We start from the raw sequence: 21,741 nt of genomic DNA on the forward strand, positions 1-21,741 counted from the left end.
GATGTAGAATCACCTAGAACACAAACCTTCAGGTATGTCTGGAAGTTTCTAGATTGGGATGATGAAAGTGGGAAGGATTACCTTAAATGTGGGTGGGGACCATCTGTTGGGCTGCAGCTCTGTCTTGGACAAAAAGCAGAAAACAAGCTAAGTACCATGTTATGCTAAGTGCTGTGTTTGTATCTCTCTGTTTTGTGAGTGCAGATGCAACGTGACCGACTTTGACTGCCTCTTGCTTCTCACCAAGCCCATGCCTTCCTCACCATGGTGACCTGACCTCAAACTCAGAGCCAAAATAATACCACTGCGAGTCTCCTTTATCTGGTATTTTTGTGTGTGAGAGAAACAAGTAACACTCTAGACTGTGTCTCGGAGACGTTAAGTGAGACTTGGTTGTTTTTAGCCTGGATGGAGCTACAAGCAATCACCCTAATTTGAGAATCCCTAAAATATGCAATTATATTATCTATAAACCTCCTCCGAATGTATACAATATCACTGAAATTAAATTTGACATTTAATGAATATGACATAACTCTGGGACACCTAATTAAGCATTTATTGTGTCTCTCTTATAGCTTTCATTTAGTATGCTGAGCCCATAGTTTGTTTGTTTTGCTCTCTGGTCACAGACGCTTGGATAGGCCCTAGAAATCTTCGCCGGGTCTAAGCACTGCTCCTGTGGAAGCTGATGGAAAGAATGGCCTTGGCCAAGGTAACCAGGACCATGCTGACCCTAATCATTCTGGCCTCAGTCCCTATCCCAGCATAGCCTGTTTCCTGGAGAACATTCTCTTTTCGCAGCAAGAGTTTGGAAAGATAGCTAGCCATTTCAGGAGGAGCCAAGCAGCAATTCGGAGACAGACTGATGCAAAACCCCGGGTACTGTCACTGAGCCAAAATTCATAAATCACTTTTGGCTAAGTTCAGAGTTGATATCAAAACCTACACCAAGACGGACCCTGCAATTTGGCACAAATTGGAGAAATAAAGACATAGTAGCAGGTTGGAAATGACATTAATCCTTTTAATCCCCTTAAATAGAAAGGATTGCTTCAAGAGAGACATATAGGTATCCAGTAGCACATCATTTTGATTCTAAAGCATTCAGGCTTATATGTTCAAAGAATAAAAAATTTTACCTCAATGCATCATATGGACGAAATATTATTATTTAGTATTCTAAAAGATTTAGATTTCCAAGATCACTTTTACCCTCAGAGGCAATCGTTCTCAAAGTGTGGCAGAGGGTGAACCTTGAGAACAGAAATGATCTAGGCCACTGGCCATTGTGACATCACTATCAGATAAGGACCACAGGAAAGATCACATGCAGCAGGCTGTTCATTCGCAAAGCTCTGAAGTTAGGCTGCTTGGAAGAGGTGAGCCACCTAACCTGCCTGCTGCTGCCTTTGGTATTCTCCACAAGGTATTCAATGATGTGACCAGGAAAAAGAACGCCAGCAAATAGGAAGAGAAAAGCCATACCCTCACAAAAATCGCTGCTTCCCATGATTCCAGTCATGTGTATCAGCCCTTTGGGTCTTGTGTCTCAGTGAGAACCATGTACCGACTTCACACCAAAAGAGTAAGAGCTGCCGCCGGGCAGGTGTGGGCTGCAAACCTCCACAGGATCAGACGATCTCTGAAAAATGTTTACCAGAAATGTAAGACCCGCCATTCATATTCAACGAGCTACCCGACAATGGCTTCTTGCGATTGTGACCAAGATGCTCTCAGTTTGAATGAAGAAATGAATCTACCAGCAATGCTTCAAGACATTAAAACGGGACAAATGGAACTCCTCGGCCAAATGACCGACATTGTCAGCGCAATATCAAATATTCAGGAAAAGATCAACCATTATCAGAGTCAGATGGAAGCCCTAGAAACCAGAATAAACATCAATGAAGACAAACAAACTGCGACCACCAAAGACATCCTCTCCATGAAAGAAGATATCACCACTTTAAAGAAGAAGGTGACGGAGCTGGAAAGCCAGAATTCTTGCTCCAGCATACACTGTCTGGAGGTCTTGGAAGGACAAAAGGGTAAAGAATTTGTACAACTCCTCCATAAGCTCCTACAACATGAATCCCCGAAGGGCACAGCCACCTCTCCAGACACTGTCATCTCTTCAGCAGAACCAGAGAGAGAGCCCAGTTACCCAGAGCCCACTGGTGAGCTTAAGAAAAAAACAATGTCACCTCAGAATATGACTCTGAAGAAAAATAATAGCCTCCAAAATGCACCAGTGGGTTGCAAGAAGGTAAAGTCAAATATTTATATTTACCCTGACTTCAGTACATGGATCAAGCTCACTTTTGTTCATGGAGGAAATTGGAGATTTTTCCTCAGTGCCACCAAGTTAGAGGAATTCCTCCAGTGGCTTCTGTCTAGGCCAACCGTCCTTCCTGAGGAACCACAAATCATACCCCAGAGAGACTATGCCTTCACCGGGGCCATTGAGACGTTGGCCACAATCTGTCTCTCTCTTTTCAACTATGTTTATTACCTTTTTGGTTCCTCAAAAGAGGAAATAACTCGACTTTAGAGTTATTTCCTTCTTGGCTTGGTACAAAATAAATGTAGCCCGTCTGCTTCAAGTAGTCATGTGTGTCTGTGCTTTCTGTGAACTCTAGCTTGCTGGCTGTGTGTGTGTGCCTGCTACCCACAAAGGTCCCACAATCCAACACTGGATTGTATCATACCAAGTCACAAGTAGTTCATGAAGACTCATCCTGTGTCTGCTTTCATAAATAACCAGAACCTAGAATGAAAGGGCTAACAAAAATGGGAATATTTGTCAGCTTCCACATCAGTTCTAGTGGCCTTGGCAGATAAAATCTGTGATATGAGACAAAAGAGTTCGAAGAACATAAAGAAAAAAATCCATTTTCAAAACCATTAAACTTAATATATTGGGGCCCGAAAGGTGGATCAGACATTAAGAACACTTGTTGTTCTTAGAGAAAACCTGGGTTTGGTTCCCAACACGCATGTCAGTCTGTGGAAAACCACTTGTAACTCCAATTCCAGGAGATCTGATGCCCACTCTGGTCTCTCCATGTACACACATAAACTCAGACACACACATATCCATCAAATGAAATCATTTTATTTATATACACACAAACACATACACAAGCACACATATATGTGTATATGTGTATGTGTATATGTATATGTAATGTATATGTAATGTAATATGTATGTATATATATATATGTATATATGAAAGCCCCAGTTATTGCAAAGAAAATATGAATTACAAGATATTTTTTCTTTCCTCTTCAGCTTCATCTGTATTAGTCAATTAGATATTAGGGAAAAGGCTAAATACAGTTCAACATTTTTTATATTTTCTTGAAAAACAAATACAAGGTCCTGCATATTTGCTACAGAGGAAAAAGGCAAAAAGGAGAGAGGTATTTGTGAAGTCAGTGAACCTCGTCACTGTAATCCTATAAGCCTTCACTTGGCAGGGTATGTATTCCAATGAGATGGCCAGAGCAAGTTTCATCCTTAGATGTCACAGATACTTGTAATTGCAATGTCATTTTTCTAAACAGCACACAAAGCAGGGGGTTAGAAAGGTTTCCCTCACTTCTTAACCATTGAATGAATCATCTTTCCGACGGCGTCCATGCCGTCACACTGACACTGTGCCCCACATATGCACTCATTTTACTTAGCTCTGGTTAGCATTTGGAGAAGGGAGGACAAGCAAGCTTCACAGAGCAACACGGCAAACCCAATTCAGTGCGGTCTTAATTATACGACACCAATTATTTTCATTTATGAATCCAATATCTTGAGCCTTCTTTACAAATTTACAGACATGTACGTACACAGTAGCCTTTAATACATTGCTTTGAAAATATGCCCATGTGTGATACACTTAATAAAACCCAGAGTACATCTGAAATGGGTCTGCTTAAACGGTGAACCTCTATGTACCTTTCAACGGCAAAGTTGTGTTCGGGGAGCAGCCCGGTCTTAGCTCAGCACACTGTGTGCCCAGACCTGAAGAAGGCAGCCGTGGCCTGGGCAAATGGCAACACAAACAGCTTCTACCAAGGAGAAGAACCGCCGGTATAGGCAGAGCACACGTCACAAGCCACTTCCTGCATATATATCAGACAGTCGGAGGTTTTGCAAGAAATTGCTCTGGGGGAAACAAACGCATGTGTGAGGAATCACAAGATGTAGGTTCTGAACCTAAGCTCTAAATCTTACGCTTCTCCTTAATTGTAATTAGGTTTGTTCTGCTTTTTGTAAAGAGGGAGTCATATTACTCTGATAGGATTTTTTCCCACGGAAACAAGATCGTGAAGAATAAGAGAGAAAACAAAAGACGTTCTCTGCGCTTTATCTACACAGCACTAAGCAGAATGGCTAAGGCGTGTAGATAAACGACCCTTAAGGCATGGCGGATGGGCTGGGCTGCCAAGAGTGAGAGAAAAAAGAGCACTCATGGGGTCTGCCGTGAGGTAGGGAGGAGAAGAGGACAGACAGAAGGACAAACATGAGCACAGGAGTGAGGCTGAGGGAAAGAAAGAGCCGCGAGCACTGAGTCTATAAAAGCACAGCCAGGCTGCTGAGTCCTTTCAACCCTTTCGTGGACCTCATGGTCTCTTCAGGGACTCTTCCTCACAACGCTCATTTCAACCCATATTTCTCCTTCACACAAAAGCTGGACAGAGTGGTACCCCCTGCAATCATAGCACTTAGGAGGCTGAGGCCGGAGGATCACACGCTTACTCCAGAACAGCCCAGATGAAACAGACTTTCTATGAGAAAAAGGAAGGAAGAGGAGGAGAGGGAAGAAGAGGGGGGAAGGAGGGGGGGAGGAAGGGAGGAGGGAAGAAAAGGGGGGAGGACGAGGGAGGAGGAAGGGGAGGAGGGAGAGGAGGAGTAAAAGAAACAGAATCAAGGTGACTACATGATTTCTCAAGGCTTCAAGAGACGATGCTGTTCATCCTGGTGAATTAAGTTCCCTCTAAGGAAAAGGGAGATTTTGCTTTCTGGACAAGATCTCATGTGACTTGCTGAGACTATAACGAAGCTCAGTAGTGCAGGTCTGAATTCGTACATCTCTCAGTTGCACTCATAGGTCAGACCTTGCCCATGTTCCTCTTCCTGGGCCTCAGGGTTGTATCAGTTACTCTCCTTAATTGTATAGGCTTATATGACTAGTGTATCATTTTATTTTGTGTATAGGTGTGTACATGCCACAGAGCATGCATGGCACATGCCTCAGAGCACGCGTGGCACATGCCTCAGAGCACGTGTGGCACATGCCTCAGAGCACGCGTGGCACATGCCTCAGAGCATGTGTGGCACATGCCTCAGAGCACGCGTGGCACATGCCTCAGAGCATGCCCACGCATGGAGTCCGGGGGACGACTTCGAGACTCGGTTCTCTACTCCTACCACTTGGGTTCTGGGTCCTTGGGCCGGGTGGCAAGGGTTTTTACCCACTGAGCTATTCTACCGCCCTCCTCCCCTATCTGGCTCATCAGTCGGTTTAGTTTTTATCGGTCCACTTATGATCATAGTCACCTAGTCTCTGTCTGTGTGTTCCCTTCTCACTCTGCCTCTCCCTCATGCTCCGTCATGAATTCGAGGCCCAGACTCTCTGTCCCTGACTTCTTCCCACAGGTTATGTCTTCACCCTAAGGTTCTCTTTGGCTTCTTCTGGTTGTTCTTGTGCATCCTACCTGGTTTTCTTAGCTGATCTCCCCAGCCCCAAGTATTCCTCCAAAATATGAGTGTGTCACAGCTTAAAATAAAGAACCTGTGCGTGATCAAAATCTCCTGAGACCTCCTGGGCTTTGTATTCAAGCAACCATATATTTTCTTTGAATAGCTATGAAAAACACTGATATAAATATTAGACAAGTATACATACACACACACACACACACACACACACATACATACTCAGATATGAAATCCACTGTACTTTCACCAAAACATCTCAGACCATTGTTGCTGTGAATCAAGCACATTTGTTGGGGACGTAGCCAACACAGGGTAAAGAGTGAAGACTTCAAGAGAACACTTTAAAACATTTTCTCGCTGAATGGATAACTGGACCTGGCCACTATGCCCACAGTTGTGTATGGTGGCGATGCTTATGACTGTTGAATTTTTTTCCCTTATGCCTGGCATTCTTCAGTTTTCTCAACTCTAAATTAAAAGCAATTCATGTCTTGAGATCGCTGCATTCATGAGTAAGATCATGTGTTCTGTGTGCCTGTGAGCGCCTGATTTAGCAGACATTCAGTAAAGGGAAGTCATCTCCTTCCCTCTTTAACTAGATGGAAGGGTGTTAAGACAGGGCAGGCCCATGAATGGGAGCAGGGGCCTTGCCTCAAATCGCTCCCTTCAGGACTCTGCCTCCTTTTATCAGCCATAAAGGGCTCTAGACAAATAATAAACAAACTGACAGGCTAAATACAAAAGCTTCAAACCGACTCTCAACTCCCTTATCCAAAGATAGTGTGATCAGAATAAGACAGGGTGTGAATCTCTCCTCCTGATCTGGGCATGCAACCAATATTCCATCATCCACAACAGCCGCTCGCCAACCTTTAATTGCACTCTATATAAATAAGCAACAAAGGAAAGGCCTTGGAAAAAGAAAAAAAGACTGAGTTTAATAAAAAGAAATTTAGTAAAGTTAAGAATATTTGCTTCAATAAACATATTCACCAAGATCACTGTTTATTTAAAACAACATTCATCAACATTTATAGAAATCTGACACTGGGCCAGGGACTAGATGAGCTAGGTGTGACCAGCTAGAGATAAAGACAACACTCTTATTCAGAAGAAACACACTTTGAAATGGTATTCTTTCTACCTGTCAATTATATTGACCTACTGCTCAGAGTTGGACTTAAAGCAACTCACTAACCTCATGCAAAATTTGATCCTGCCTCTCTCCCCTTGGGACACAACTTGGGTTTCTGATACCAAAAAAAAAAAAAAAAAAAAAAAAAAAAAAGCCGGGCGGTGGTGGCACACGCCTGTAATCCCAGCACTCTGGGAGGCAGAGGCAGGCAGATTTCTGAGTTCGAGGCCAGCCTGATCTACAGAGTGAGCTCCAGGACAGCTGGGATATACAGAGAAATCCTGTCTCAAAAAAAAAATCAAAAAAAAAATGACAAGGTTATTCCTTAAAACCATAATTTTAACTTCTCCAATATTATTTTATGTTCCATCAAAAATAGTGGCCAACATATCAATGGATTATGCTGGAAAACTTCATTTGGAAGGTTTCCAATTCAGAAAGCTCATCATAAATACATAGTATTTGTTGAACTTTTTGTTACCTTGCAAATATAACAGTAAAGTGTCTGAGATGGTAATATTAATGAAACTGCAAAACCAAGCCTCTGTGTGTTCCCATGCTAATAAATATTCATAAAAAAAACCAAGAATTGTAGTTCTGACAACTGACTCCTACAGGACTCCCACAGTCTCTGCTTTTTAGTACATCTAATGGTGGAAGGAAAAGTGCACAGTATAGATGACTTGGGAGTTAGGGACAAATGGCAAGAAGGAACTAAGTTTGAGACATAGGACAGGAACACTAGAATTAAGAATCTGAAGTGGGGGAACGCTTGGGTAAGGAAGGAGACAAGGGGCTTTTTTGGCTACTGAGAATGTCTGGATGATAAGGGCTTGAGATGAGACCAAGTGCCGTGGTGTTAAAAGACCAAAGTCTTGAGACACTATTGGGTCTGGTGTTGCATGCCTCTATTCCCAGCACTCCAGAAGTAAAATCAGGAGGCCAGGAGCTCCTGGCTGTCCTTAGCTACATAGCAAGTTTAAGGCCTGCTTGAGCTACATGAGAGCCTATATCAAAAAACCAAAACATAAATAAAAGGGGTCTGTGTGTCTCTATGTATAGGTGTATGTGTGTGTTGCACATATTTGTGCATAGGTGTATAGAAGTCAGAGGACAGTATTTTGTCCACCTTGTTTGTTCAAACAGGATCTCTCACCAGATTACCAAAAGGCTAGGTTGCCTGGCCAAAGAGCCCCAGAGATCAAGAGAGCCGCCTGTCTCTACCTGCCTAGTGCTACATTCCAAGCACTGGCCACCACGCCTGGGTTTGGTTTTGTTGGAGGGAGTTGTTTTGTTTCATTTGTTTTAATGTGGATGGGATTTGTGTTTTTATTTTGTGTGGTTGTTTCATTTGTAATGTGGACTATAAGAATGGATTCAGTTCTCATGCTTAGAAGTCAATGTACTTTATCAACAGGGTATCTCCCCAGTACCCAAATTATAGGTTTTGCTCTCTCGTTTATCCTTTGGAACAGAATTTTGTATTATTAATATTTCTGTAGCTATGACCATACACCTGGGACATTCGATCTCTAAGGAGGGTTTGGGCCAGTGAGATGTCTCAGAGGGTAACTTGCCCCCCCAGGTTGATACTTAGGGCTCACATGGTGGAGGGAGACAGCCAACTCGTTTAGGCTGGACTCTAGCCTATATGAGTGAACTACGATACACGAACTGTAACTTAAAAGTTTTAGAGAGACAGGGGTTCATTAGAGCTGATAATTTAAGAGGTTCCAGTCCACATCACTTGGCCCCATGACTTCTAGGTCTGTGCTACAACAGTACACCTGGCAGAGTGTGGGGTAAGAGGAATGCCACTCAGTGACAGTCAAGAAGCAAAAAAGAGGACAGGGCGGAAGCCAACATCCCCAGCAAGATGGCATCACTCCAGAGAGCTGCTGGCTTCTGTTAGGCTACATTCAAATAGAAGTTTACCTCCACACAGCTTTGGAGGCCATGTATAAGCCATGTTAAAACATGCCTATTTGGAAAATAACTATTTTTTTGAGGAATAGGAAAACTCCAAGACTTTATGAGCTTTGGCATATTGGTGTCAGTGAGGCAGGGCAGGAGTTGGGACCACGAAACATGAAGCTGTGGTCTGGGACTCTTCTGTCATTTCATGTATGTTTCTTCTTTTCTTCCTCCTCCACTCCATACCCCCACCTTAATGCTTAAGCAATTATGGAAGGCATGAGGCTTATTCCAGCACTAGACAGGGATGGAATGAGAAACGACCGGAAGATGAAAGAAAACCTGACAGTAGGCCTGGGAAACAAGGAAGAGGTCGAGGCTTAGGCACAGATTTGTATGTGTTGTTCTAGTTTGCTTTCTAAAGCAACTCAGGAGGAAAGGGTTCGTTCCTCTTAACGGTTACGATCGCCCACAGAGGGAAGCCAGAGCAGGAGCCCGAGGCAGAAACTTGAAGCAGTGATGAAGCAGAAACGTGGTTTATTGCCTTGCTCCCTCTCGCTTGTTCAGCCGCCTTTCTAGGCTTGCCTGACTAAGTATGGTACTGCCCACAGTGGGCTGGGCCCTCCCACAATTATCAGTTAAGTAAATGCCTCAAAGTCTTGTCCACAGGCCAATAGGACCTGAACAGTTCTTCAGTTGAGGTTCCCGTTTCCCCCAAGTGACTATATTTGTGTCAGCTGAAGCTATGACATGACTGTGGCGTGGTTTCTATGAGAATGTTCCACAAGTTCATATATTTGAATACTTAGTCACTATGGACTGACTAGGAGGTGTGCTTTGAGGTTTCAAAACTCCATGCTAGACCAATTGCATGCTCTCTCTCTCTCTCTCTCTCTCTCTCTCTCTCTCTCTCTCTCTCTCTCTCTCCCTCCAGCCCTCCCTGTAGATCCAGATGTAGCTCTCAGCTAATGTCCCAGATGTCCTAGCATGTATGCCACCACACTCCCTACGATGATGACAAACGAACTAACCCTCTGAAACTGGACACAAGCCCCAAACTGCCTTAATCATAGTGTCTCCTCCAACAATAGTACAGTGCCTAAGACATGCAGTAAAGACATTTCTACCAAGCAGGTATACTGGGGTTAAGTATCTGTAAAAAGACTATTGACAGCTAGACCATAGCCTATAGCACATGTAACAAACAAAACAAAGAGTGCCACCTCAGGCAATTTAGTGAGATGGATGGTCATGCCTTTTCCTCCCTGAGTTACATTTTAGCCCTGAGGAACTGCCCAAGCTTCTAAGAGCAGCTCTCAATAGATCTCTCCAATCTTTTTCTTTGGTCAAGGTGTCCACCTATTTTTAGATGCTCCTTTTCTCCCCTATTGTGAACTAAGATAAGAAAAGAAATACATGAAAATGTGTCCAGGTAGTAGTCTGATTCTGACGCTGTATTCCTTCCACTAACTGTTGCAGAAGGATATCCTCCTAGGCCAGTATCCTGACGAAAGCTGTGCCATGCCTTTGAAATATTAGAACACTGAAGTGGGGTGCCACTCTTACATAAAGCAGTCCTCGGTCAACCTATATTTTCCCAATATTAAGGCAATAATTGCTTGATTTGCAGGCTGTAATTGCATCATAGCCATCAGTGACAGGGTTGTTTGTTGTCAGAGCAGTATTCACTGAATCGTGCCCGTGGCAGCCCAATTAGAGACACACCACCATCGGCGACCCGGCTGGCATTTTCAATATGCTATCTCAGAGGTATGATCAGAAGACAAATCAGAGCTGACTTAATGAAGTTTCTGATCAGAGGCTTTTCTGAAGACAGTGAGTTTATTGGAGGAGACAAAGAGAAGCTGATAGCTAGTAAATTTATGTACACAGTTGGAAAATAACGGCAAAATCAATGGAATTAACTGGATTCAATCACAAGTGGTTTCTACCACAATAGACACTTTCTCCCCTCACAACAAGAGTATTCCCAAATTTTAAATGATTAGCAATGAAAAACAAGCCTAAAAGTTACTTAGTTCTATGATATTTAAATGTGGGGTTGGGGAGATAGAGATGGGATTTCCAAACTCAGCTTTCAGAAAAAAAAATTCCTGGCAGATTTTTGCAAACTAATCTCTCCTTAGTACGGGTTAAGGACATGACTTCATCTTTAGCCATTAAAGAATCATGACACTAAGATGCCAGAAACTCCTTATTGTAGAGACTAAGAACAGGCACCTACATTTTGGTAGGCCTGAATGATTGAAGGCTGTTACCTACAGGTGTATGATCTTGCTAGATTTCCTGCTCTGAGCTAATGTTATTGTCTCTGAGAGATAACAATAGACAGGAATGCAGAAATGAATAAAAATACTTACTTTGATCCCTAACTGCTGCTGCTGCTGCTGCTGCCGCTGCCTCTATTAATATTATTGGATAAACTGGACAGCAGTTATATGTTCAATAAATTGAGACAGAAAAAAGACTAAGAACCAAATTTCTGGCCCAACTCACTGAGAAGGAACCTAAGACTGAGAGGCAGAACTGATTTGCCTAAAATTACTTGGGACTGTAGAGTTTGGACAATTGAGTGGGTTCCAGACGTTGGGTCATGCCCTTCATACTTCACTGAACCCTTAATTTCTGATCATTAAAGGACTGGCCGTGTCTAGAGAGGAATGCACGGATCTAGAAGTAAGATACATTAAACTGTACTAACACTCTCTGACTGGTACCTCTAATAACAAAAAAGCAGATTATATTCATCAAAACAGGAATCTTCTTCAATGGCTACCCTACCAAGTCTCTTCCTCAATCCATACAGTTCATGTCTTACTATTTGTGAAACTCTGCTCTTTAATGCTCCAGAGAATTCTTGTTGGTCTTCTATTAGCTGAACTTCTGGTCAGGTGATTATATAGCACCACAGTATATATGTGTATACACACTTATATATAGGGGATAGATTTGTGCATACATACATAGTTATACACTTTAAATTAACTTCCTTATCTTCTGTCAAGGATGAGGATTTTAGCCACTACAAATCTAGGGTAAAAGCTAGCAATAACAAGACCTTCCCACACATCATCATTCTGGTAAGAACCTCAGATGGTTTCTCTGAAAGTTAAGTTTGTGTTTGTTAAGTTGAGAAGCTGTGACTAATGCTTACGTCGAGATTTCTTTAAAGGACAATGTTAAATCACTGCACAACCAGTCATACTGGGGCACCACAGAGTTTGCCAATCGGCTTGTGTTAATACACTTAAAATGTAGTGAACCACACAGCCTGTCTTACTTCTCGCCCCTTCATTAAAGCACGGGGTGTTTCCCTTTCCCACATCCAGTTACCTGGCTTTGGACATCTTCCACCAATTTTTACTGGTAGGTTTCTCTCTTCCCATTGCCTTTCTCTCTGTTTTCATGTCTTTCCCCCCTCTTCCTTTAAAGTGGGTTTCTCTTAAAATAGACAGCGCATGTGGTCACACAAGTAGATGTCTGACAAACAAGGTTACATCCAAGCGTAGATCTTCTCTTGCACACATTTTGAACCCTTTCATGCACACATATCTGCCCTTCCCCCCCCCCCCGTGTTTGTTACTTCAGTTATCCCTAGCTTCCTACTCCAACTTCCTGTTTCCGGTTCTTGTTCATTCCCCACCCTCACTTCCGTCACCACCGCAGTCCTTCCCTAGGACCTACCAGCTTAGACCCATACCACACTTCAGCTTCCCTTTGTCCTCTGTATGTGGCTGCTTAACTGTATTCATCTGATCTATTGTGATTACCTCCAATCTAGTCCGCTAGGGCAGGTCTCAAACACACACTTCCTTTATTTGAGTTGGGAGTCAGCTTTAAAAAAAAAAAAACCCACACTTCATTCCTTTTATTTTCCCATCTGTATACAGAATAAAGTTCAGGAATAGAATTTATTTTGTGCAGTGAAAAACCACAGAAGTTTCCTTAGTTTGAATTTCAAACTCAAGTGAGCAGAGCTGGCTATAATTTAGTGAGGAGAATATAGCCTGAGCTATACGGTGTTTTCACTTATCAGAATTTTTCTCATCGCCTCTCAATGGAAGAAAGAATTGTCCACACTGAGAAAAGATATCAAAAGCAGTCTTAATCTAATTTTCTTCTTTTTATTTGTTCTAATATTTTGGTCCCTTTGTGGCTTCAAACAAATTAACTTTCAAATTTTTCTCAGGAAAAGAGAGAAGAGCCTTTTCATCAGTTTTATAGTTCACTGAAAATGACTTTTCGGAATAAGCATGTTTTATAGAAACACTGATTATAACTCTGTCATCTGCAACAATGAAGTGCAAGAAAGTAAAAAAAAAACACTGTCAAATAATAAAAAAATTTTTATATTTGGGTAAATTACTAAATCTGAAGATAAGAGCTTGCTTAGTTCCCCTATGTACTCTAAAACAAACAAAAATGGAGTTTTGAATCTTCACATTTTTAAAATTAATTTCAATATACTGATAACTTTGGGAATGTGCATGACTAAGCAGAGTAAAGAAGACTGAACAAAAACTGTAAAGATTCTCTTCACTGTGACTCATCTGAATGAGGCAAAGCACTAGGTAGACTCATTCTCTCTCTTTTTATTAAAACAAGCTCAACTCAGAGACAAATGGAATTCTTAATCAGAAATGAAATTTCCGCAAGTATTCAGGTCCCTTGTTAACGGCAAGTACAAAATAACCTTTAAAGACAAGAAAGTCAACGCAGTGAGCTGGGTTGCTCCTGATACTCACGTCACAGAGTGTTCTGCAGTCTCCCTAAGCAGTAAGAACTTCAGCTGGCAAAGCTTTAAAACATATCTCCATCTTCAGCTCTACTATTCTGTATGTTTCTTGTAAACAGGTCTCCCTTTCAGGGACAGACATTGGAAAAGGAATGAAGAGGGTGTGTCCTCTCCCAGCCTGTGAAATATAACCATTTTACAAGGCAGCCTAATGCCAACAAATAAGTACATTGCAAATTGAACAAGGAAGTACTACATTCCTAAGTCTGTCATCTTGGTTTTATCTCACCAATTGGTATTGTATTTAGTTAAATCATAATTACATCATTTGTGAGGTCTCGTGTAATGTTTTGATTATACGAGGTTGAAAGGCTGACTCAAGTTAATCCACATATTCACCACATCAATTTCTTCCAATTTTTTTGAAATGTATTCTACATTGCCTTGGATCTCAATGTTCTAATGGTAGTTTTATTTTTTAGGAGCATCCATCTGTATTTTCCACAATCAATGGTTTCCCTAATCTACATTCATGCTAACAGTGTGCAAGTTGTATGCCTAGACTCTACAATCTCGTGGACACCTGTCTAACAGTATCCATTCTAATAGGTGGGAAGTGATAGCTCAATGAACATTTTTATCATATATCTTAGCCATCTGTATATCTGCCTTTGGGAAATACCTGTGAAAGTCCTTAGTGTGTTTTTTATTTGTTTTTTTGCTATTGGTTTTCTCACTTTAATTGACCCTTTATTCAATGTATGTATTGAAAATACAGAAAAAATTTGAAAATGAGAAGCATAGTCACTCTGTGGAGTGATTTCTTTTCTCACCAACTTCTTTTGGCTTGTTTTGTTGTTGTTGGGATTGTTTGTTTGTGTGTTTCTTTTGGGAGGTTGGGTTGTTTTGTTTTTTGTTTTGGGGGGATTGTTTTTTGTTTTTTTGTTTTGAGACAGGGTTTCTCTGTGTAGCCCTGGCTGTCCTAAAACTGGCTCTGTAGATCAGGCTGGACCTAAACTCAGAAATCAGTCTCCCTCTGCCTCCTGGGAGAAGCAGTGAGTTTTTAGCTACACCGCTTTGTGCTCCCTGCAGATCATAGTCTCCAACCAGCCCAGGAGCTCTTTGGATCCTCTAATGAAATACACCCATACATTAGCCTATCTTTAAAATGCCTTGGCTACCATGAAGGCTGCCTACTCATAAACCTTCCCTTGCTACCCCAGGCCAAATCAAGGAAAGGACCAGTGGTCACTTATGGGAAGTCTCGCATGGCTGGCTGGTTTTATTTCCTGCCACACCTGCGTCCCATCCTTCTACCCTGAGTCATGACGATTCTCTCTCCCATTCCTCTCTGTGTCCTACACATGCAACTCAAAGTGCATGCTCAACCATTGGCCATTGGCATTTTTTATTGATCGATCAAAACTGAATTGAGCACAAGGACCTTAGCGTCTGGACATGCAGATTCCTGATTGAATCAAAGCCTTAGAACCAATCTCCAACACCTGAGCGCTGGTATGATAGTTTCTGAAATTGTGTGACATTTGGAATTCTGAGGACTTTTCAAAGGATATATAAATGCTGGTATCATTAGAGTCCTATGTTGTGAATTCTCAGTTTACCTCTCTACCCCATTTTTTTTTACTGGATATTTTATTTATTTACAATGAGTTTATGGATAACCAGGAAAGGCTCTTACGGAGTGTACAACTCACAGAGAGTCTGTTTCCTTACAGCTTTTACTTCTTTTCTCCTTTCTTTCTTCCCCAACCCTCATACCATCCTGGAATTTCCAGTTCCACCTAATGCCCTGGCCGTGTCTTTCATTGCTTTCACAGTATGGTTCAATGAGTTCATTCGGTCCCTTTAAACACTATTTTTTGTTATCACGCCTCCTTTCCCTGCTATTGTTGAGTAGTATTCTTGGTTGTCCTACACAAAGGCTATTCCACACTCTCCTACCAAGTCTCCAGCTACAGTTATTCTCTCCTAGACTCCTATCATCTGGTCCCAGATAAAAGCAGAGGTCTGTTGGGAAATGCTAGGAATCCTTTTTCTCCTCGTTTAACGGCAAACACATGAATACACATAAGTCCCTTGTTTATCTTCTGACATCTGCTTTTTTTTGAGACTTCCTCTCTGCTCAGTCTATCATGTGTCGTTGTTCATGCCTTCAGCCTGCATGCAGCTCTCTCCACTTTCTCCCCAGAAGAGAGCTTATCTTCTCTCATATCTTCCATTGTCATCTACAGTCAGTCTCCCAACATCTCATCTTCAATACAGACCATTCTTTGAAATTGTAGATACATTGTTCTAAAGCCTTACTGTAGCTCTACGTACCACACTGGAAGGTGCTTTAAGAATTTTTAATATGGGGAGCTTTCAAATGCATTTATGATCTGTAACTACCTTGATAGAAAACCTGTCCCTAGGGTTTCCTCCCATAGGAAATGGTACCAGCATCCTTCCCCATGTTCCAGCCAGAGCCACCCTAAGGTTCTCCTCATCCTTCAGTGTCTCCCTTACCTCCCACCCCTGCCGAAATAACCAATCATCAAGTCTACTTGGTCCTACGTCCTCTCTTCCTTTTCCAATTTAAGTCACCCTCACTTCTTGCCTAAACCCACATAATTACTTCTAAATGATTTTCCCTCTAGACCACCTTTTGTTTAACCTCTACTCCATTTTTCAAATGACAATAAAAAAGTAACCGTTTTACATGTAAATCTCATCATATAATTTTTCCACTCAAACTATTCAATGGCTTCTCAACACGAAGTGTTACCTCTCATAGTCTTCTGAGTGTTTTCCTGAATCAAATCAACCGACGTTTGCCTGGGGGTGTTACACATGCTCTGTCAGGGATGCTGTTCCTTCCACACTGTGCACAGCTTTCAGGTATGAGTTTAATTACTACTTTCTTATGGAAATCTCTCTTGATTAGATTATAAATAGTATGGGGTTTTATATTAACTCTTACACCACCCTGTGATTTAGTAATGAAATCCCACTGATATCTGTGAGGGAGATCTGACTTTATTGGGCAAGCTTCCTAAGGAGAGTGACTAGGCAGAACTTGTCTACTAGTATATTCTCAAAGAACAGCAGCCAAGAATAGTAGGTACTCAGTAAGACTTGCTGGAAAAACAAACTGAGCATAATTGGGGTTGCAAATCTAATTACTCTGTCATGTTCAGCAATGGATTTCGCTGGATACTAAATACAGGCCTTACCTATGTATGATAAGTAATTATAATTATTAAATTATATTTACACTTTCACAAGAATTTCATTTCAAGATTCAATAAATTTCTCAAAAATAAAAGAAGTTCTGGATTTTTCTAGAAAGTTCATTTTAAGGACAGATTTTCATTTGTTTGTTGTTAATGTCATTGTTTGAGTTGGGTTTGGGGGGTTGCTGCTTTGTTTATTAATGGAGTTCAGGTTAGCTTGGAACTTACTGTGCCATTAAGGATGATGTTGAACCCCTGGGTCTTCCAGGTCTTTACCTAAAAGACGCCAAAGGCAAAACCACTCACCCACTTTTGAAATAGATCAAAATTGTATTTAGACATTACCAAAGGTCCCCCATGGGAAAGTTGAGAGACTCTTCCTGGCTAAGAATCACTAAGAACTACCTCTCCCGGGCTGAGATAACTGGTTAACTTAATCTTTCTTGAAAAACCATTCAGTTTTCGTGTATTTTTTTTAAAGAAGAAAAATAAGACAAAATTCAATTCAACTTCAATAAAATGAGCATTTTACCCATCAACATTGAAAATAGATTAGAATAACATTTGTCATTCTTTTGAAGCATTACCTAAATGGGATGAAATTTTAATTTCAAATCTAGAACTATGAAATTAAGTATGAAAAAAAAGTGAAAATGTGACATCTAAATTTTTTTTCCACTATGTTCTCCAAGGGAGACTTAAAGGCCAGCCTGAGTCTCGGAGGTCCATTACTAATGCATGTGGGAAGAAAATGATTAGCATGTAATGAGAGACTACAGGGGGGAAGCCCTACCAAAGGGGAAGAAGACTGATGAGGGCTGGAATTCTGAACATGTTCACATTCTCAAGAGCTCTGATTTATTGACAGAAGAATATTGTGTCAGACAGAAGCGAGAGCAGGAAATAATTAGAGCACATTTTTCAACATCAGTCCTTTTGACATTCTGCACCATGTAATTCTTTGTTTCAGGTGACTTTCCTGTGCATTGTAATAGACTCAAGAACATCCCAGGTCTTTACCTAATAGACACCAAGGGCAAAGCCACCCACCCACGTTTGAAGTAGTGACGATCAAAAATGGGTTCACACATTGCCGAAGGTCCCCTCTGGGAAGGCTAAGAAACGGTTCACGGTTAACAATCACTGAAGAAAAGAAGGCCAAGGTCATTTGTAGATTCAAGAAAAGCATGAAGGACACCGGTTTTCTGTCATCAGCTTTATTCAAAAACCGCTTGTCCCCTAGGGTTTCCTCCCATAGTAAAAGGAACCAGCAGCCTTCTCCATGTTCCAGCCAGAAACATCCTAAGCATCAATTCCTCCTTCAGTGTCTCCCTTACCTCCCACCCCTGCCGAAGTTACCCGTCACCAAATCTACTTGGCCCTGCCTCCTCTCTAACCTTTTCCAATTTCAGTCACCCCCATCTCTTGCCTGAGCCCACATAATTTATTTTCTATCAGGTTTTCTCTCTAACTTACCTTTCCTTGCCTCAAAACCATAGTTCACATGACAAAGAAAATAATCATGTTAAATGTAAAACTCACCAAATGATTCTTCCACTGAACCACTCAGGGGCTCCTCAGTATGAACTGTTTAGAATCCTGGAACCCTTCTAGGAGTAGCAGTGTACTAGTAGGGTGCACATGCTCTGATGAAGTTGCACCTACTATCCATGCAACCAAGAACCTTGGTCTGTTTGTTTGGTACAGTCCAGGGGCAGATGTTGACCCGAGTCCTGGAGCTCCCTGGAGGAGCAGTCTCAGACAGTAAACATCTGGGAGGAGGAAGCTGTTGTCGCTAGTTTTTGTGTACACTGGTCACTTACCCTTGAATCATAAGGAAACCTTGATCATCCCTCTTGAACCTGGTCCATGTGGGGAGAGCTTTGCCAATCTGCCATGGGCCCAAGGCCTTGGTCTTTGTCATGTCCATGTCTACAAGACACATATCCTCAAGAGTCACTCTGGGCTGCCTCTGCTCCTTATAGGCACTGCACTGTTAAACGCAATCATTTCAGATGTGGACTCCTAACCCTACTTCCTTCGATCAGCAGCCTGGCCTCTGGAACTTCAGGAAGGTTCAGCTGTAAACGTTTCCAACTCTCAGAAGTGTGAAGGGCTTGATATTCCGCATCATATTTCATCCTGTTTGAAACAGGATGAGTTCCCCTCAACTCCCCCCCTTGCCCTCCTTTTTTTTCAGAGTCCTGAAACTCTCTAAAGCAAACTGTAATGAGTCAGTACAGTTCTCACAGGCGGTGTGATCACACACCCGCAGCATGGAAACAGATCGGAATTTCCTCAGCGAAGCACCAGATGAAGAACTTGGCTCCCGTGGAGGGGCCATGCTGCACGGGAAATATGTTTGCTTTTGTTTGTGTGTTGTTGAATCTATGCAAGTAAAAATATAAGACTGCACTGAAAGCGCTGTGCCAGAGAGACAAGCACGGGGTACCCTGGGGAGTTGGTGCAGAGTCAGGGAGACTTTGCGACAGCGGCGAACGGCGAACCTCTGAGTTCGGTCTTGAAGTATGAAGAGCAAGCCACGAAAACTGCATTCCAGGGTAGGAGGAAAAAGCAGGCTAAGCAGAAATGCAAGTTGGATGCAAAATTTGAAGAAGCACAGTATAGGTCTACAGGTGGGAGCTGCTCAGGGGAGCTGGATTATCCACTGAGACGTTGGGAAGGATGACGGGATCATTTGCAAAGCAGTGGCAAGATCCTGAAGGAGGGGGAGCCGGGTAATAAGCTCATTTTCTGTTGTCTAGGAGGTCCTTCATTTTAAGACACCCCATTCATATTTACAAGAGCTCTCAAGAGAATTTAGAAGCACTAATCTAAATACACACAGTTTATTAAAAATTAACTGAGACATCACTTACTTACTCATGTTGTTTTAATACTTAAATCAGAATTTGCATCTAAACCTTCTTGACAAATACAGAATGGAGAGAGACACTTTCAAATCACTATTGGTCACTGGGCAGATATATTTAGCTTTTCACCAGTGCCTGTAGTCATTTCAAGCTAAATCTAATTATATTAGGATTTATTCTTCTGTATTTTCTGCCTCCTGTTTGGTTAAACTCAAAAGGATTGTTGTTGTTGTTGTTGCTGCTGCTGCTGCTGCTGCTGCTGCTGCTGCTGCTGCGGTAGTTTGAGACAAGGTTTCTCTGTGCAGCCCAGGCTGCCCTTGAACTCACAGAGATCCATCTACCTCCTCTTCCAAAGCTCTAGGGTTAAAATGTAGTCTGGCTTATTTAAGAGGATTTTGTTTGTTTGTTTGTTTGTTTGCCTCTTTTTTCCCTCTAATTCACTTTAGATTGGTGTGAGTCTCTTAGCAATTAGAATCTTTTGACAGATTGATATTCCATAACTGAGCCAAAGTTCTGTGTGAATACAAAGTAAGCATAGTAACTCCTACCCCTCCTGAAAAGTCAGAGACAGCTCTACCGCAGAGTCCTTCCATATGTATGACATCCTGAGTTCAATCCCCAGGGTAGCAAGACAGAAGCAAGGGTAGGAGGGAGGGAGGGAAAGAAGGATGGACAAGAGGGAAGCTGTCTCTAGCCTCCATAGAAGAGTTGATTTTGTTTGAGAGAAAGAGTAGAGAGGGGTTGTTACAGAGAGGGAAGTGGGCAAGGATGAGACAGAAAGAGGGACACAAGGGGGTAGACGAAGAAAGTGACGTGATCAATGCTTGAGGTGTTTAAATAGGAAAGCTTGACGCTGAATCCCATTAGCGCGTATAGATCACATGCATTGTTAACGTGTGTAGATCACATACATTGTTAACATGTGTAGATCACATGTGTTGGCACTAGTAATACAAACCATAAGTGGAAGCAGAAAGCAGACGACTCAACAAGAGACACTAAGACTTACGCAGTATGTGAGTCAGTTTCTAGAGCATGCCTAAAAGTCTTTTGGGACCATGGCCCCTAATGCTGGTGCAGCAATTTAAACCTCCATTCAATTTGAATGCTCGGTTTGTCAGAATGTAATTCCTTATCTACTTGGTTTAAAAATCTACTTTCGTTGATTGGGTTGGGTTTGGCATCTTTCAGATCTCTCTCAGACCAGCCTAGAACTTGAGGCCACCTTCCTGCTTCAGCCCCTGACTAGGATGCCAGGCATGAGCCACAGCTGACTGTTTTCCTTCCTATTTCTGCCCCTCCCATTTCTTGTTGCTCAAATATGAGGAAACACATGGCTCATGTAACCTGCAGACAGCAGTCTGCTGCCTGTCTCTACAGCAAGTTCTTTCATTCACCACTTGACTGCTTAGCATCCTGAAGTTTGAAGCTGATGTTAGGACATTCTTAAGAATTGAGAGTTGGTATATTTGTGGGGAGACAACAATGTCACTTGGGGCCCTTCCCTGAATATTTATCACTTCTCTAGTTAAATAATCTTCATACATACACATATGTAAATATGTACATGATACATATTTGCACGCAACACATACCGTCCTGGGTTAGTTTTATGATTTTTGTTTTTTTGTTTTGTTTTGGTTTGGTTTTGGTTTTGGTTTTGGTTGTTTTTTGATGGTTTTGTTAATGTAACACAAACTAAAACCACTGGGAAAGCAGAAACCTCAATGGAGAAAATGCCCCACGAGACTGGACATTGGGCAAGCCTGCTAAGCACTGTCTTCATGGATAAAGAGACTGGACATTGGGCAAGCCTGCTAAGCACTGTCTTCATGGATAAAGAATGTAGGAAGGCCCCAGTCACTGTGGGTGATGCCCAACATGGACAGGTAGTACTGAGCTGTATAAGCAGGTTGCCAAGCCATGCAGACCCAATATGCAACCATCTCTCATAGATTCAAAGATGGAAACTGCTTGAGTTTCTGTCATGGCTTCCCTCAGTGGACTGTTGCCTGGAATATGTACGTCAAATAAACTTTTCCCTCCCCAAGTTGATTTGGCTCATGGTGTTTTATCACAGTAATAAAAACCCCAAGCATGATG

At 42.0% G+C, this 21,741-nt stretch overlaps 1 protein-coding gene across 1 annotated transcript; it reads left to right on the forward strand.

The window, feature by feature from the left end:
• The first annotated feature begins 1,564 nt into the window (after positions 1-1,564).
• On the forward strand, positions 1,565-2,554 carry Ccdc54 (coiled-coil domain containing 54). The gene has a single exon (XM_052158023.1). The coding sequence runs from the start codon at positions 1,565-1,567 to the stop codon at positions 2,552-2,554; it is 990 nt and encodes a 329-aa protein (XP_052013983.1).
• Positions 2,555-21,741: the final 19,187 nt, after the last annotated feature.

Source organism: Apodemus sylvaticus, chromosome 15, assembly GCF_947179515.1.
Source record: "Apodemus sylvaticus chromosome 15, mApoSyl1.1, whole genome shotgun sequence".
NCBI classification, from domain to species: domain Eukaryota; kingdom Metazoa; phylum Chordata; class Mammalia; order Rodentia; family Muridae; genus Apodemus; species Apodemus sylvaticus.